Raw genomic sequence first — 19,237 nt, 5'->3', positions numbered from 1 at the left:
ACTAAAACAAAAAAAAACTGTCTTGCCACTTTTTCTCCAAAATTTATGTGTTGTATTGCCTTGTCCCACACTCTTCAGTATTGAAGTCCTTGCAGCAGTTTGATTTGTAGCACTTTTTTTTGGTCTGTAAACTTCTATTTCACCAGACTTTTTGTTACGGATGTCATCTATTCTAAAGATTGGCCCTGAGCTAACATCTGTTGCCAGTCTCTTTTTTCTTTTCTTCTTCTGCCCCGCAAAGCCCCCCAGTACATAGCTGTATATTCTAGTTGTAGGTCCTTCTAGTTCTGCTATGTGGGACGCTGCCTCAGCGTGGCTTGGTGAGCGGTGCCATGTCTGCCTAGGATCTGAACCGGCGAAACCCTGGGCCGCTGAAGTGGAGCGTGCAGACTTAAGCACTCGGTCATGGGGCCGGCCGCTAGAGGTCTCACCTGTTCAGTTTGTTTTTAGCTACTCCTTGTTCTTAAATTTTTTGACTCGGATTTCTTCATGTTACATTTTCTGCTTTGGACATATAATCAGGATAGGTGTGTTAAGTTAATGAGAACAGGGACACAGTATATTTTAGCTGCTTTTGAGAATTGTTCAGGCGATCTAGTTTTCTTTTTAGGGAAAGGCAGTTAAAGTGAATAAGTGCATAGGCCTATGAATTTACACCTGGGCACAAGTCCCATCTCTGTTCTTTAATGATTATTTGCTATTCCATTGGTACCATCTGTAATTTTGGGCTAGTTACTTAACCTTTCTGAGCTTCATGTTTTTTGTTTGTTTGTTTTTGTTTTTTTAAGTTTACTAATACATATATACGTACATACTCCCTGGGTGGTTAGAAGTCTAAATGAGATAATTCATACATTCAACAGATACTTATTAAGCACCTGCTATTTGCCAGGCATTGTGTCAGGCAGTGGAATATGGGGGTGAAAAATATAGATGGGATCCCAGTTCTCTTGAAGGTTATATCCTAATGTGGGGGAGATGATTGACATATTACATATAAATAACAAAAAATATCAGATAGTGATAAATACTGTATAGAGAAGTAGAGTATTCAGAGAATGTCTTCCTGAGAATGTTTCTTCAAGCTGAGTGACAAAAGGGAGCCAGCCATTCAAAGATCTGAACTGCGTGGGAAAAGCCTGTTTCAGGCTGGGGCAACAGTTGTATACAAAAAGCCTTTAAGACAAGGAGGAGTTGGGCATATTCCAGGAAGAGAGAAGAACAAAGTGGCAGGAGGTGGCAGGTGAGGAGGATAATCTGGGATAAAGTCAGAGAGGGAGCTGGAGAGTAGATCATGTCTATAAGCCAGCGTCAGAAGCTTGGATTTTGTTTTAGGTGCAATGGGAAGTTATTGAAGATTTTTAAGCAGAGAAATAACAAGATCTGACTTAATAGTCTCCTGTTTCTTAATGATGTGGAAAAAATTTTTTTAGCCGGCTTGAATATATATCCTTTTAAGGATGAAATCATATCTCCTTAAAGTGTTTAATTTATAAATTTTAGTTACATATTTAAAAATCACATCCTATAAAGTATAGTACTTTAAAAATAAAGTTTTATCCCCCTACATTTCAGCAAACAGTTATTTTCACATTCCTCATGTATTCAACCTCAGTGTCTTTGTGGTCACCAGAGCTATTTTTTGTCATCTAACAGTGTTTCAGAATATGTACATTTCATTTGCATATGTTTGGGATGTAGCACTTTTGGGTTCTGAATATGATACCATCATTGGAAATTTTATTCCAAGCCACAGTGTAGCATTATATAACATTAGGTATTTTGATCATCCTGTAGGTGGGGGTGTGTGTGTGTGTATGTGTGTGTGTGTGTGTGTGTGTATTTGGTTTTAGTTGAAGTCCATAATAGTTTATAACGTTGTGAAATTTCAGTTGTTCTTTATTATTTGTCAGTCACCATATATCATATGATCAGTCAGTGGGCACTTGGGTTGCCTCCACTTCTTGGCTGTTGTGAATAATGCTGCACTAAACATAGGGATGCGTAAATTTCTTTGAATTGTTGATTTCAAGTTCTTTGGATAAGTACCCAGTAGTGGGATAGCTGGGTCATGTGGTATTTCTATTTTTAATTTTTTGAGAAATCTCTATAGTCTTTTCCATAGTGGCTGCACCAGTTTGCATTCCCCCCAGCAGTGTAGGAGGGTTCCCTTGTCTCCATGTTCTCTCCAGCGTTTGTTGTTTCTTGTCTTGGTAATTATAGCCATTCTGACTAGTGTAAGGTGATATTTCATTGTAGTTTTGATTTGCATTTCTCTCATGGTTAGTGATATTGAACATCTTTTCGTGTGCCTGTTGGCCATCTGTATGTCTTCTTTGGAAAAATGTCTGTTCATATCCCCTGTCCATTTTTTGATCAGTTTTTTGTTGTCGTTGTTGAGTTGTATGAGTCCTTTATATATTTTGGAGATTAACCCCTTGTTGGATATATGATTTGCAAATATTTTCTCTCAGTTGGTGGTTGTCTTTTCATTTTGTTCCTGGTTTCCTTTGCCTTGCAGAAAGCTTTTTAGTCTGATGAACTCCCATTTGTTTTTTTTCTTTTGTTTCCTATGACTGAGTAGACATGGTATTCGAAAAGATCCTTCTAAGATTGATGTCAGAGAGTGTATTGCCTATGTTTTCTTCTAGGAGTTTTATGGTTTCACATCTTACCTTCAGGTCTTTAATCCATTTTGAGTTAATTTTTTTGTTTGGTGAAAGATAATGGTCTGCTTTCATTCTTTTGCATGTGGCTGTCCAGTTTTCCCAACACCATTTATTGAAGAGACTTTCCTTTCTCCATTGTGCATTCTTAGCTCCTTTGCCAAAGATTAGCTGTCAGTACATGTGTGGTTTTATTTCTAGGCTTTCAGTTCTGTTCCGTTGATCCGTGTGCCTGTTTTTATACCAGTACCATGCTGTTTTGATTACTATAGCTTTGTAGTATGTTTTGAAGTCAGGGATTGTGATGCCTCCAGCTTTGTTCTTTTTTTTTAGGATTGCTTTAGCAGTTCGAGGTCTTTTGTTGCCCCATGTGAATTTTAGGATTCTTTGTTCTATTTCTGTGAAGAATGTCATTGGGATTCTGATTGGGATTGCATTGAATCTGTAGATTGCTTTAGGTAGTGTGGACATTTTAACCGTATTTATTCTTCTGATCCATGTGCATGGAATATCTTTCCATTTCTTTATGTCCTCATCCATTTCTTTCAATAATGTCTTATAGTTTTCCTTTTATAGATCTTTCACCTTCTTGGTTAAATTTATTCCTAGATATTTTACTCTCTTTGTTGCAATTGTAAATGGGATTGTATTCTTGAGTTCTTTTTCTGTTAGTTCGTTATTAGAGTATAGCAATGCAACTGATTTTTGTAAGTTGACTTTGTACCCTGGAACTTTGCTATAGTTGTTTATTATTTCTAATAGTTTTCCAAAGGATTCTTTAGGATTTTCTGTATGTAAAATCATGTCGTCTGCAAACAGCGAGAGTTTCACTTCTTCCTTGCCTATTTGGATTCCTTTTATTTCTTTTTCTTACCTAATTGCTCTGGCCAAAACCTCTAGTACTTTGTTGAATAAGAGTGGTGAGAGTGGGCACCCTTTTCTTGTTCCTGTCTCAGAGGGATGGCTTTCAGTTTTTCCCTATCGAGGATAATGTTGGTTGTGGGTTTGTCATATATGTAGCCTTTATTATGTTGAGGTATTTTCCTTCCATACCCATTTTATTGAGAGTTTTTATCATAAATGGATGTTGGATCTTGTCAAATGCTTCCTCAGCATCTGTTGAGATGATCGTGTATTTTTTATTCCTCATTTTGTTAATGTGGTGGATCACATTGATTGATTTGCAGATGTTGAACCATCCCTGCATCCCTGGTGCAAGTGAGTTTTCCCACTTGATCATGGTATATGGTCCTTTTAATGTATTGCTGTATTCAGTTTACCAATATTTTGTTGAGGATTTTTGCATCTGTGTTCGTTAGTGATATATTGGCCTGTAATTTTCCTTCTTTGTGTTGTCCTTGTCTGGCTTTGGTATCAGGATGATGTTGGCCCTGTAGAATGTATTAGGAAGTATTTCATCATCTTCAGTTTTTTGAAATCGTTTCAGAAGGTGTTAAGCCTTTTTTGAATGTTTGGTAGAGTGCTCCAGAGAAGCCATCTGGTCCTGGACTTTTATTTTTTGGGAGGTTTTTTGTTATTGTTTTTGTTTTTGAGGAAGATTAGCCCTGAGCTAACTGCTGCCAATCCTCCTCTTTTGGCTGAGGAAGACAGGCCCTGAGCTAACATCTGTGCCCATCGTCCTCTATATGTGGGACACCTGCCACAGCATGCCTTGACAAGCAGTGCGTAGGTCCACATCTGGGATCCGAACCAGTGAACTCAGGGCCACTGAAGCGGAATGTGCAAATTTAACCACTGGGCCACCAGGCTGGCCACAGGAGGTTTTTGATTACTGTTTCAATCTGTTTACTTGTGATTGGTCTATTCAGATTCTCTATTTCTTCTTGGTTCAGTTTTGGGAGGTTGTAGGAGTCTAATAATTTATCCATTTCTTCTAGCTTGTTCAATTTGTTGGCATATGGTTTTTCGTAGTATTCTCTTATAATCTTTTGTGTTTCTGCAGTATCTGTTGTAATTTCTACTTTCATTTCTAATTTTATTTATTTGAGCCATCTCTTTTTTTCTTAGTGAGTCTGGCTAAGTGTGTGTCAATTTTGTTTATTTTCTCAAATAACCAGCTCATAGCTTTATTGATCCTTTCTGTTGTTTGTTTCATCTCTATTTCATTTATTTCTACTCTGATTTTTATTATTTCCCTCCTTCCACTGACTTTGGGCTTGCTTTGTTCTTCCTCTAATTCTGTTATGTGTAGTTTAAGAATACTTACTGAGATTTTTCTTGTTCGTTAAGGTGGGCCTGTATTGCTATAAAATTCCCTCTTAGGACCACTTTGTTGCCTCCCGTATGAGTTGGTATGGTGCATTTTCATTCTCATTTGTCTCCAGATATTTTTTGATTTCTCCTTTAATTTCTTCATTGATCCATTGGTTCTTCAGTAGCATGTTGTTTAGTTGCCACATCTTTGTCCCTTTCCCAGCTTTTTTCTTGCAGTTGATTTCTAGTTTCATAGCATTATGGTCAGAAAAGATGCTTGATAGGATTTCAGTCTTCTTAAATTTATCGAGACTTGCCTTGTTTCCCAACATATGATGTAGCCTTGAGAATGTTCTCTGTGCACTTGAGAAGGATGTGTATTCTGCTGTTTTTGGATAGAGTGTTCTCTGTATATCTGTTAAGTCCATCTGGTCTAGTTTTTTGTTTAAATCCACTATTTCCTTGTTGACTTTCTGTCTGGATCATCTATCCATTGATATAAGTGGGGTGTTAAGTTCCCTAACTAGTATTGTGCTGTTAATATCTCCTTTTAGATTTGTTAATAGTTGCTTTATGTACTTTGGTGCTCCTGTGTTGAGTGTGTATATCTTTATAAGTGTTATGTCTTCTTGGTGGAGTGTCCCTTTTATCGTTATATACTATCCATCTTTGTCTCTCATTACCTGTTTTGTCTTGAAGTCTAGTTTGATATACGTATGACAACACCTGCTCTTTTGTTTGCCTTTAGCTTGGAGGATTGTTTTCCATCCCTTCACTCTGAGCCTGTGTTTTTTTTTTTTTTTTGAGGAAGATTAGCCCTGAGCTAACTGCTGCCAATCCTCCCCTTTTTGCTGAGGAAGACTGGCCCTGAACTAACATCCATGCCCATCTCACTCTACTTTATATGTGGGACGCCTACCACAGCATGGTGTGCCAAGCAGTGCTGTGTCCGCACCTCTGATCTGAACTGGCCAACCCTGGGCCACCGAAGTGGAATGTGCGCACTTAACTGCTGCGCCACTGGGCCAGCCCTAGCCTCTGTTTGTCTTTAGAGCTGAGATGTGTTTCCTGGAGGCAGCATATTGTTGGGTCTTGTCTTTTGATCAATCCCTCCACTGTGTCTTTCGATTGGAGAGTTCAATACCTTTCCATTTAGAGTGCTTATTGATAGATGAGGGCTTAATGCTGCTGTCTTATTGCTTGTTTTCTCGTTCGTCTGCCTTTCCCTTGTTTCTCATCCTGTGTATTTTGGATTACCAGTTCAGTTTGGTAGTTCTCTGTGGTAGTTTTCTTGGTTTTCTCTTTATTGTTTGTGTTTCTGTTCTGATTATTTGTTTAGTGGTTACCATGAGGTTTGTATAAAAAGTCTCGTAGATGCAATAGTCCATTTTCTGATAGCCTCTTTCCTTAGACTAAGCCAATTCCATCTCTTTCCTGTTCCCATTCTAAGTTATTGTCACAACTTATTCCATCTTGTATTGTGAGTTTGTGGTTAAAATGATGAGATTATATTTATTTTTGATGTTTTTCTTCCCTTTATCTTTAATGTTGCTAACCTGTTTTTTGTTTGCTAACCTGTTGTGAGAGGGAGCTGCAATTTTCTGATTTTTGTTTACCTGTGTATCTCTTTGCTAAAGGCTTTGTAAACCCTCCCCCCCCCCCCCCTTTTTAAAATTAGGTGTGAGGGTCTTCTTGAGCATTTCTTGTAGGGGGGTGTCTTGTGGCGATGAACTCTATCACTGGCTAGCGTATTCTTGGCTGAAAGTTTCTGTCCTTCAGAATTTTGAATATATCATTCCACTCTCTCGTAGCCTCTAAGGTTTGAGAAATCCCCTGAAAGCCTGATAGGGATTCCTTTGTAAGTTATTTTCTTCTGCCTTGCTGCCCTTAATATTTTCTCTTTGTCATTGACTTTTGCCGGCTTTACTACTATATGCCTTGGAGAAAGTCTTTTAACATTGATATAAATCAGAGTTCCAGTAGCCTCTTTCGCATGTATTTCCAGCATCTTTCCCAGATTTGGAAGTCCTCAGCTGCTGTTTTTTTGAACAAGCTTTCTGCTCTGTTCTCCTCCGTTTCTCCCTCTGGAATACCTATAATCCTTATGTTACATTTCCCAATTGAATGGGATATTTCTCAGAGAATTTCTTCATTTCTTTTTAGTGTTAGTTTTCTCTTCTTCTCCATCTTCATGCATTTCTATATTTCTGTCCTCTAAGCTGCTAATTCTGTCCTCCATAATATCAGCTCTGTTATTCAAGGATTCTGGATTTTTCCTTATGTCATCTATTGTGTTTTTTATCTCCAACATTTCTAATTGGTTTTTCTTTATAGTTTCAATCTATTTTGTGAAGAACTTCCTGATTTCTTTGAGCTATCTGTATTTTCTTGTAAGTTGTTGAGTTTTTTTATGATAACCATTTTGCATTTGCCGTCATTTAGATTATAAATTTCTGTGCCTTCAGGATTGATTTCTAGGTATTTGTCGTTTTCCTTCTGGTCTGGAGTATTAATAAATTTTTTGTACTGTTTTATGGGGTGGATTTGTGCCTCAGCATAGTGATAGTGTCTGGTTGCCAGCTTCCACCTGCTGCCACTGGGTGGGAGTCAAGAGCTGTGTATTCTGAGCCTGCCACTGTCCCTGCCTCGCTCTTGCACAGCTGCTGCTTTTCTATCATATGTGCAGGTGCTCTAGCCAGTGGTACGAGCTGGAGCACCGGATGGAAGGAGGGTCGGCTTCTTTCACCTGTGTGATCCCAGGGTCTTGTTGCTTTGCCCTTGCTATCTGCTCTCCAGGGGTTCTGGCTTGATGAAGACACTGCTGTTCTGGCTTAGCGACCTCTGTGATGGACTTTCCTATGGGCTTTGAGGGAACTTGGAGAGTTGAAGGTGTTCCTGCCAAGGGCCCCTCCTCCCTCTCCCAATCCCCATTCTCTCAGAGCCACGCACAGTCCTGGGGTTGCTGCTGTTTGGGAGGGAGAGGAGATCCCCTGACCTCCTTTCACTTCCTTCTGGGGTCCAGCACTTCCACCTTCAGACACGCCTGCATAGGTCTCTCAGATGTCTTTTATGTTGTTTGAATGTGCTCTGTTGGCATATGAATGTCCTTTTCATTGTATCTTAGAGGAGGGAGTTTAAGGGAAGTGCTCGCTTTGCCATTATGCTGATGTCACTCCCAAACTGTGTCTCTTTTGATTTCTTTTTAGTCTTAGTTTTCTCTTCTCCATCTGATGCGTTTCTGTATTTTTGTTCTCTAAATTTCTAATTCTGTCCTCTATAGTATCAGCTTTGTTATTTAAGGTTTCCAGGCTTTTCTTTATCTCATTCATTGTTTTTCATCTCCAGCATTTCTGAGTGCTTTCTTTTAGTAGTTTCAGTCTCTTTTGTGAAGAATTTGCTCTGTTGATTGATTTTATTTCTGATTTCATTAAACTGTCTTCCTGAGTTTTCTTGTAACTCGTTGAGTTTTTTATGATAGCTATTTTGAATTCTCTGTCATTTAGCTTGTAAATTTCTGCGCCTTCAGGGTTGATTTCTGGGTCCTTGTCATTTTCCTTCTAGTTTAGAGTGTTAATTACCTCTTTATACTATTTGATAGAGTGGATTTGTGCCTTTGCATAGTGCTAGCATTTTACTTTTCATTTTTATTTTTTTCTGGGAAAGATGTACCCTGAGCTAACAAGTGTTGCCAGTCTTCCTCTGTTTTTTCTTCCTCCCCAAAGCCCCAGTACATAGTTGTATGTTCTAGTTGTCATTCCTTCTAGTTCTACTCTGTGAGGCACCACCACAGCATGGCGACTGACAGATGAGTGATGTGCTTCCATGCTTGGGAACTGAACCTGGGCCACCGAAGTGGAGTGCACCGAATTTAACCACTAGGCCATCAGGGCTGGCTCTAGAAATAAGTTTTAATATTTGGAGTTTTAACTTTTTTTGAACATATGGGATATTTACAAGTTGCTTATAAGTAAAAGCGTAACTGATATTTTATTCTCATTTTATTAATTCGTTAATTTCTAATATTTATTTTTGCCCTAATAACATCAAAACAAATGTAGCATCAGAAATTTTAACTTGTAAAACGTTATAAATGTTAAACTTGAGTATAATAAACTTAGTGATACTTTTTGGTGATATGTGCCAAAGCGTTTAGAGGTGAAGTGTCTTCATGTCTGCAACTTACTCTAAAGTAGTTCAGATAAAAAGGAAGGGGAGGAAAAGAGGGAACTGGAGATACAGCCAAGAGTTGCAAAATGTTAACAATTGGTTAATTTACATGAAGGGTATTGTTCATTGTAATATTCTTCCAATTTCTCTGAAGGCTTGAAAATTTTCAAAATAAGTTGGGAAAAACTTAGTCATGGAATAAGAGGTGTCGGTATTATAAGAAATGAGTTTCCAGGATAAAAATATATTACATTAGGATAAAATTATTGGGGGGAAGTGGAATGAAGGGCTTGTGCATGAATTTGTGTAAATGGATGATGTTGGATATGAAATTGCTATGGTCTTTAGATTTCGTTGGTACATTTAAAAGTGAAAAAAATCCTTTTATTTTAAAATTTCAACTTTATGTCAGAAGTGACATTTTACAACTCTACAAACCGATGATGCAAAATTTTAGATGCCAAATTAGAAATCTACATGAAGGTACATGATTTTAAAAAATTCTTTTGTGGTAAGCATGCAAACAGGTTTGAAGACTTCAGATCTGGCTAACATTCTTTCAGCTCTTTGGGTTCTAGGAATATGGTGCTAAGACTTCACTCAGTTATACTACAACTGGCAGATCGTCCTGGCATGCACAGATGGATGTGACTCTTTTAGCAAAGGCGTTGTACAGCTTATGAAACAACCGTAATAACCTTCCTCCAAACCTAGACTTACTCCACAGACATGTAAACTTTATGTCCAGCTCCTGAGAGCAATCATAATATGTTGTTGTGTTGCTTTTAAAATCACAGAATTGTTTTATGACCTTGTAATTTCCCTTTCTATAAATGTGGGTAATTTCTTTAAAAACTGTATCATAAGGGGCTGGCCTGGTGGTGCAGCAGTTAAGTTTTCACCCTCCATGTCAGCAGCCTGGGGTTCGCAAGTTCAGATCCCCCGGGCGGACCTACACACTGCCAAGCCATGCTGTGGCAGGCATCCCATATATAAAGTAGAGGAAGATGAGCACGGATGTTAGCTCAGGGCCAGTCTTCTCAGCAAAAAGAGGAGAATTGGTGGCAGATGTTAGGTCAGGGCTAGTCTTTCTCAAAAAACCCCCACAAGAACCAAAAAAGCTGTATCATAAGTTAATGATAATGCTAACATAAGTTTTACTGGCCAGGAAACTGGTAATTCTATAAACTAGAAGTTTATAAATGAGGTTTTTTTTTTTTTAACTCTTCTAAGTGTCTTATAATAAAAAACTATCTAGAAGGACTTTACTTGTGATGGTTACTTTGACTGGAAGTCATTCATATATAGTTTTGGAATGTGTACTATGAATATTTTGTTATGCTGGAAATCTCAATGCCACTGTTACTGTGTAAACCATAATCTGAAGGATTTCCTGATTAACTTAAATGTTCTAAAAAGTTACGATTTAATTTTTGGATTGGCAGAGTGAAGCTTACAAGGTGCCTGTGCACATTGTGCAAGACTGTTGGGGCTGAAAACCGTGTGTACTTTCTCTAGGTCAGGGACCCTGGGAGAATGTTATTCCTTTGAATAGATCAAGCTCCCTGGTTGGTAAAGAGACTTCAGCAATGTCCTTATAATCTTATCAAATGTTTCCTTGGTTTTCTACTTGAAAATGGGGACTGTGGAGGCTTAATTTAATGAAGTACACATTAAAAAATCACCAGTGGTATTTTTCAAAAGTGTCCATAATTTAAGTGTGAAATCAGAAAGTTAACATTGCTTCCATTTCATTCTCAGACCCCATTGAAGTTTTGTCGCTTGTCTCAATGATGTTCCTTATAGCAAAAAAATTCAGTTCAGAATCATACATCACATTTAGTTGACATGTTTCTTTTTTTTCCCCTTTGCTTCATGAATTGGCTTGTCATCTTTGCACAGGAGCCATGCTAATCTTCTCTGTATTGTTCCAATTCTAGTATATGTGCTGCAGAAGCCAGCACAGTTGACACGTTTCTTCAGTCTCCTTCACTCTGGAACAGTTTGTCACTTTTTCCTTGACTTTAAAGATTACAGGCCATTCATTTTATAGAATGAACCTAGTTTGGGTTGTTTGGTGTTGTTTCATGATTAGATTCAGGTTATGTATCTTAGACAGGAATTTCACAAAACTAATTCTTTGTTCTTCTCATAGTATTCTGGCAGATGGTATATGATTGCAGTTTGTCCCATTGCTGGTGATGTTCACTGATCACCTGATTAAGATGGTGTCTGCCAGGTTTTCTGTGTTAGTTTCCTATTGTTGCTGTAGCAGATTATCACAACCTTAGTGGCTTAATACAACACAAATTTATTCTCTTTTAGTTCCGGAGGCCAGAAGTCTAAAATCAGTTTTACTGGGCTAGTTGTGGTTTTGGCAAGGTTGGTTCCTTCTGGAGGCTCTAGAGTAGAATTTCTTTCCTTGTGTTTTCCAGCTTCTAGAGGCAGCCTGTATTCCTTGGCTTGTGGCCCCTCCCTCCATCTTCAAAGGACATCGCTCCACTCTCTGCTCCCATTGTCACATCACCTTTGTCTTTTGACCCTCATTCTTATAAGGACCCCTGTGGTTTTGTTGGGCCAACCCAAATAATCTAGGATAATCACCTCATTTCGAGATCTTTAATCACATCTGTGTGATTAAAAAAGATCCTTTTGCCATATAAGATAATATATTCCCTGCTTCTGAGTATTAGGATGTGGACATCTTGGGGGGCAATTATTCAGCCTACCACACTTCACTATAAAGTCATTCTTTTCCCTTTTTTAATATTTTATGGGAAGATACTTGGATCCCTGGTTCATGGTAGTAGAGAATTGTATTTAGAAGCCAAGATCTGGGTGCTAGGTGTGCTTACTGCTATTGAGATGTCACTGCTTCTAGGCTTGCTTAATAAAGTTAGGAAATATGTATGTACGTATATAGATCTACATCTGTATTTCTATATTAAAAGGTATTAGTTTATACCAATGCCTTCAATTCCAGTCCAACACCACAGGATTCATTCTTGTTTTCTGTCTTTTCATATATGTTATTCCCTGCTCTGACAGTGAAGAACTGACTCCATTTATCCTTAATATATTAATTTATTTGATCACTCCTCCTGCATTTTACCAGTCTCCTTTTCTGCCATCACCCCTTCTGCTACCTAGATCCCTCTTCATCACACCTTGATCTGATCTCTCCTGCCACAATCTCTCCCACGTGGCTGCTTTCCTCAAAACGTGGTAGTAACAGGGTAGTTGGACTTATTACATGGAGGCTTTGGAGCATTCTTTTATATGTAGACTTATTTTACTTATCTGGCATCTCATTTAAGGACTGTGGTTTTGCGGTCTTTTAATATTATGAAAAAATTGATGTTTAGTATTATCCAGCTTGACGCACTTTAGATGATCTCAGTTTTGTTGGCAACATCCAAAGCATGATAGTTAGGAGCCAGTCGAATATTTTTTAAAAAAAGCGTGATAATTAGGAGCCTCCTTCTCTCCATCATGTCTAATCAGGATGTTGACCTTGGCCATGTCAGGGTCGTAGAGCTTCTTCACAGTCTGTTAGGTCTGGTGCTTGTTGTTCTTGACCTGCCTAATGAACACAAGTGTGTTGTCTTCTTCATGGCTGACTCAGTGTTCAGGGGGAACTTGATTATGGCATAGTGGTCAAGCTTGTTGCTTATCTAAGGATATTTGGGCTGCCTTTGGAGTGCCTAGGGCCAACCAGAAGGTGGATAACTTGTGGATCTTTTTTTTTTTTTTTCGCCTCTGGACACCTTTTAGCACTGCCTTCTTGGCCTTCTAAGCCTTTGTTTTGGCTTTGGCTTTAGGAGGGGCAGGATCTTCTGTCTTTGCTTTCTGCATGCTGTCTTCATGAAAAGGTGGATTTTTATTTTAAAACTTACTTAAAAGAATTTTTCTAACTTGGGAGAGTTATTCAAGTGATTGTGGTGAGTTTTAGTAAAACCAGACATGATATTTTGGCTTTGGTTTAATTCCTTTCTAATCGATTTGCAGGTTTTTCCTGGGGACTAAAAAGTAATACTTTTTGTCATAACTCTTATAGGAACTTGTTTTAACTTCTTACGTGTTTGGGTGATTTTTCTAATTTAACGTAATTATTTTTATGTTGGAAGAGTGTCGTTTCTGTTTAGTTTCTTTAATAAACCACATTTCAGCTGCTTTACACCTTTTTTTCTTCTCCCCAAAGCCCCCCACTACATAGTTGTATATTCTGCTTGTAGGTCCTTCTAGTTGAGCTATATGGGACACCACCTCAGCATGGCTTGATGAGCAGTGCTAGGTCCACGCCCAGGATCCAAACCACTGAAACTCTGGGCTGCCAAAGCAGAGCACGTGAACTTAACCACTCAGCCACAGGGCTGGCTCCAGCTATTTTATACTTTTTGTTTCTTCTATAGCAGAAGGGAAAAGAGGAGAGAATTTCTCAGAAATTGCTGATTATATGAGTGAATATTTTGGGTTCAAGTCAGTTTTTGCATTTTTCAACCAGAAGTTATTTAAGTCTCACTTGGAAAATGGTTGCCTGGTAGTTGAATAAAATTTTCCATATAGATCGTTTTTTCTTAGTGGCAGAAAATTTAACTTATGTTCTGAATTTTTCTTAAAGGTTATTTAAGTAGGCAGTACTTTAATGTTCCAGTAGAATAACTAGCATGGTAATGAAGGTTAATATGATTTTAACTCTGGTTTTGTCATCCCTGTGAAAAACGATTAACTTATCACCTTATTTTTCTTTTTTGACAGAGCAAATTCGATTAAAGAATATCAGAAAAGTATATGGAAGATGTATGTGGTATCGTTTGCGGTTATTAAAACCCCAGCCAAATATTATTCCTACAGTAAAGTAAGTAATTGGTTTCAATAAAAAAACATACTTAGTGCTTAATCTTTGTTAGATAGCATGTAAAATAGAGCTAGAACAATGAAGAAAATCTGTCTGTAAAGAAATTACAGCCTTAGTAGGGATAAGATGTGATTAGTAAATTCAAGAGCTGTCTGAACAGAGAGATTTAGAAGCTCAAAGGAGAGAGTGTACTTCTGACTCGGGGAGGAAGGGAAAAAGAGAAGTCAAATGTTGAAGGAAGACCTTGTGCGTCTTGTGTCAAGATTTAAATTTTGTCTTAAAGAGTATGGGGGAATGTTTAAAAGATTATCAGGAGCAGGGAGGTGACATGGCCAAGTTTGCGTTTCATGATGATAGAGTTTATTGAGCACCTACTGTAGGCCAGGTGCTGTGCTAGGGCTTTGTATGTTATCTCATTAGTTTTATATTAACTTCAAGGTAGATGTTTTTGCTTTTTCTCAGATGAGAAAACTGAGACTAGGAAGATGAGGTAACTTGACCAAGGTCTTGCAGCTGGAATAGGTGGAGCGGGGACCTAGTCACCTTTCTTTTGGCAGGCCCATCTGCTTAAACAAGCCATTAGCGTGTTTAGTTAGAGTGGGCCCATTTGATTTTGTGAGGCTCTGGGGTACACTGGTTTAGGGCCTGAGCTTTAGACCTTCATTCTAAGTCATCCGTTTGGAGGTAATAGATGAAACTAATATGTGAAAGAGTTGCCCTCATTGCAGGACTGTATCTTGTGAATTACCTACGTCTGTCTCTCCAGTAGAAAGAAGGAGAAGACCTGGAAGAGGACATTAGTAAAAGTAGCACCAGTTATTTTTTAATCTTGTTTTAAATGATAATGATAGTTTTCAACATATCTGTGTAATTTCAGGGGGTTTAAATAGTTTTCTTTGTAAGGTTTGACTTTCCCTGGTAGGTGTCACTTTTGAAGGTCTCTCTGACTTTTCCTTTGAGAGGGAGGGAAATCTTAGCTTTGGTGTTGAGTTCTTCAATGATGTGAAACTAAAAAGCAAAATTAGTATATATAAGAGTAGTTTCATGTTCACTGTCTATTCTTTGCTATTGCTTCTCATTTTAAATTAAACTTTTATGAGGCAGCAAGGCAAATATTTTTGGCCTCTCAATATTGTTTTTTTTGGGCTTTGGTCAACACTTTGTGCGTATCTGAACCTCAGGTTTACAAGGAAGAAGCCCCAACTCTGTGAAGTTCTCTTTGGTGATTAGCAAGCCGATTTACTTAAATGGAAGTACAGATTAAGGGATGCATAAGGAAGAATTTAAATAGATACTGGTAACAATTTTAGATAAGGTCAGAAACCCTCAGAACGTTTTTACTGCTTAACCCTGAAGCATTCTTGCAAAATTAAGCAGTCAAATTAAGCAGTCATTGTGTAGTACTCTAATTTCTGGAAGTTGCTTCCAAAATGGCTTTTAAAATGTCCTTAAAGAAGAAACTTCACAAGATAATTATTGAAGCTTTACGTAGGGAAAATGCTTAAATTTTCAGAGGAACCAAACATGCTTTTAAAAAATTGGACATGGAGCGTGTTGTAATCATTATGTTTCCACCTTTGCTTTGGCTCTCAGGAAATTAGAGCATGGTTTTATTGGTTGTGGTAATTTTCATCAGCCTGGGGGTTCTGTCATGGGCCTCGTTCCTCCTGCCTTCATTCTTTGGCTTAAAAGCCAGATGCTATGTATAAAGCATCTATCATGTGGTGTAGCATATCCTAGGTGTTTTCTTCCCTTTCCCTTCTACTCTTGTTTGCTTTTAAATCTTGCTTTAGTGGTTTTCAATTTCACTATTATCTTTGTTTTCTGAGCTTTTGGGGGAGTTGGCAGAACAAAATGTGGAGTTACTAATTTGTGTGGGAGTCAAGTGTATTTTCAAGTGTTCTTTAGCATGTTGAGGGTATTAGCAAACTGTGGGTTCGAGTTTAAAATTACTATTTTAAATAATTCATTCAATAGGTAGTTATTGTGTGCCTACTATGTATGTGTCAGCTATTATACTAGGTGCTGATATGCTGTAATTAACAAATAGACGTAGTTCAGCAACTTGGTCTTGAGGGATATTGGTGAGTAAACAAGTCATGAGAATAAGGTTTAGTAAGGGAGGTGCCATGAAAGAGCTGAGGAAGGGCTCTTAACTCTGCCTGGAGACAGAGAAGGCTTCCCTAAGTAAGTGAGGTCTGAGCTGAGATTTGGGTCAGAGTTACTAATAACAGCCAGTAGTTAATGTGAATTGAATATTTACTATCTGTGAGGCACCTTGTTAGGTGCTTTACATACCTAATCTTGTTTAATTCTCAAACCCACCCTAAAAGTTGGAAACTGAATTGTAAAAGGCCAAGCAGCTTGCCAAGATCTCTCAGTTAATAGGTGGTGAAGCTGGGATTTGACCTCAGGTAGTTTTGTTACAGAGCTTATATTCTTTACCTCTCCCTAAATAGCCAGGTAAAGTGGGAGTGTTCCAGGTAGGGCTCCCTCTTTGTCCTTGGGCATGTAGATAGTATGGAAAGCAGCTTGCAGTATTCTGCTCTTAATAAGGTTTAGAGCATTATTTTGGCCAGATGGAAAGAAATTTGCATCTGAGTGCCAGCTGTGTTTAAGCTACTCTGGGGTTAGTTAAATCTGAATAAGATCCTATCCACGTGTTCAAGGAGCTTGCAGCGAGTCAGAGGAGGAAAGTCATGGTTTGTCCTTCTTTGTGACTATAACGAGTCTCCCCATTGATCATCTTGACAAGAGTTAAGTATTGCTTCTTGCATGGTGGATAATTTGAGGTGAATCTTGAAGGATGAATAGAGTTTGGATAGGCAGAGATGGGGAATGGGAATTCTAGGTAGAAAGATCCAAGAGAGCAAAAGCATGATGATGGGCAAAGCTTAGGGAACTTTGGGAGATAGGGATTTATTTTGTTGGAAAAATCAGGAATGATTAAAGGTAAGCAGGTGGGTTGGAACTGGATCCTAGAGGCTCATTCCAAATAAACATGTTTAATTTAGGCTTCTACCAAGCAGACTTAAACACATGAAATGTTTTCTTTCTGTCTTTGAAACAGGTCAGTTCAATATTGTTTGATTAGGCCACCTATGATTCATTTTATATGTCTTTGTTTAACAGTTCCTACTCAGTGTAACAAATTGTGATACAAAGGGTCTTAAAAAATAAAAATTACACAATTTCATCATTTTACAGATAGCCACTATTAAGATGTTACCTTCTATATTTTTATCTATAATAAACTTTTATTTACAAAAAATAGGATTATATTATACACACAACTTTGAAAGCTGTTTTTCTTTTTTAATTTAACAATACAAGGCAGATAATCTTCCACAGCAAATAATATTTTTGGTGGCTGAATAGTATTTCACTGTATGGATGTACTGGTATTTGTCCAGTAGTCTATTGATGGACGTTGGGGGGTGTGTGTGTTTTCTGCTATTATTTATATCTGTAACCACCCTTTTACACTTTATATATACTTAATTCTAGTTTATTTCCTTCTAAATTTCTGGAAGTGGAGTAGATTGATAATTAAAATGGTCTGTACTTTAGGGCTTTTGGTACCTTATTGCCAGATAGGCCTTCAGAATGTAGTGTATGAGAGTTCTTTTTTTCTTTAGCCTCTCCAATACTGGTAACGTCAATGTTTTGAATATTTTTAGTAAACAGGACATAGTGGAGAGAAGAAATTAGTTTTTTTCCAAACTATATGTTCTTTTGTATCTTTTTAACCTATTACGCACATTTTTCTGTATCTATATTGGCTAAAAAGTGTTTCATTGTGTGGCTGTTTCTTGGTTTATTTATTAAGTCTCTTGTAAAATGGTTTATTTTACTGGTTTCCTGTAAATGGACATTTAGGTTGTCTCCCAGGTTTGACTATTATAAACAAGGCGTATTTATTCATCTTTGCACGGTTGACTCATTATTTTTCAGAGTTTATCCTACTAAAAGTGTAATTGCAAGGTCAAGAGCAATTCTTTTTCACATTAAATGATTTACTGAATACTTAGTATTAATATATTTTGATTTAATGTAGTGGGTCCAATCAGTTAGTACGTCGAATTAACTTCTGTACTTAAAATTCTGTGACTAGTAACTGAAAGAATATTGCATGCAGGGCATTGCACTAGATTCTAGAGAATTCAAAGGTGAAAATGACACTGTCCTTGCTAACAGGAGTTTACAACCCAGTGCTTATAGAGTTTGTCAGTAGCCTGGTGATAATGGGACCACTTTAGGTTATTTTATGCCTTGATCTTGCCATAATGTCTTTAGAATCTTAAGGAAAACCACATAGATGTATTTATTTATACTTCTGTTATGTTTTTCCTAAACAGGAAGATAGTTCTGCTTGCAGGATGGGCATTGTTCTTATTCCTTGTATACAAAGTTTCCAAAACAGACCGAGAATATCAAGAATACAATCCTTATGAAGTATTAAATTTGGATCCTGTAAGTAGTCTTTTTATATAATGCACATTAGTTTAATGATCCCATGAAAATACTATAGATCCACATGCTAAAAAAACTGGGCCATGCCTAAAGAAATCAGACTTTGGTCAATTAAACTTTTTACTAAAATAACATCTAATCCATTATTTAATGCACGTATGTTTTTTAAGCTACAGATGTTGATTTCCATCCTATTATTGGTTTGTAATTGCTAAAATATAAGAATATTTGAAGTTGAGATGAAAAGTTAGTATATTTTTAAAAGGCATGTATAAGAGTAGTTTAATGCAAAGTTAAAACCAGGAGGTTCATTTGTTAGTTGGATGATAAAAATCTTATGACCCTGTGTTAGTTGACACTAAGGCTCTATGTTAAGTCTTTATGTCTTATAAAGAACTGATGTCATTGTCATAGAAATTCAGGTTAACCTTGGGTATGTCCCTTAGAAGATGATCTATTGATTGAACTTGATTGATGAGTCCCAGTAGAAAATTTGTCTTTTAGGTATAACAGTGGAAAGTTGGAACTGAAATGAATGCTAGAGATCATCTAGTCTTTTTTTCTGATGGAGAAAATGAGTCCTAGAAAATTTGTGTCTTATCTCTGGTCCCATAAGTTCTTAGTAGCCAACCTGAATCTAAGTACTCTTTCCATTTTTTTCCCCAAACTGTTTTCCTTTACCTCTAGTCTCTGCTCAGTAGAGGACTTGATCCAGAGATTCATTTAATACAGGGTGAGGAGTTTTAGTTTTGTGCTTTGTAGAAGAAAAGTTTGCATATCCTCTGATTTTTCTTATTGTGGTGATCATGATCATCAAGAGAGATTTTCTAAGATTAAAAGGTTTGGGGGCAATTTAATG

General features: G+C 37.5%; 1 protein-coding gene and 1 non-coding gene across 2 annotated transcripts in view; one reads left to right on the top strand and one right to left on the bottom strand.

Annotated features, from left to right (window-relative positions):
- Positions 1 to 19,237, top strand: part of SEC63 (SEC63 homolog, protein translocation regulator) — a 67,912-nt gene that overhangs the window by 12,745 nt on the left and 35,930 nt on the right. The window contains exons 2-3 of the mRNA XM_023650880.2: positions 13,806 to 13,905; positions 18,264 to 18,378. Of these exons, the coding sequence (XP_023506648.1) occupies positions 13,806 to 13,905; positions 18,264 to 18,378 (215 nt within the window). The remainder of the gene's footprint in view (positions 1 to 13,805; positions 13,906 to 18,263; positions 18,379 to 19,237) is intronic.
- LOC111775516 (U6 spliceosomal RNA) lies at positions 10,905 to 11,011 on the bottom strand. The gene has a single exon (XR_002811223.1). It is a non-coding gene; the product is annotated as a U6 spliceosomal RNA (small nuclear RNA).

Source organism: Equus caballus, chromosome 10 (genome assembly GCF_041296265.1).
Source record: "Equus caballus isolate H_3958 breed thoroughbred chromosome 10, TB-T2T, whole genome shotgun sequence".
NCBI classification, from domain to species: domain Eukaryota; kingdom Metazoa; phylum Chordata; class Mammalia; order Perissodactyla; family Equidae; genus Equus; species Equus caballus.
Note: the sequence above shows the minus strand (reverse complement) of the source record. Positions and strands in the feature narration are given on the sequence as shown.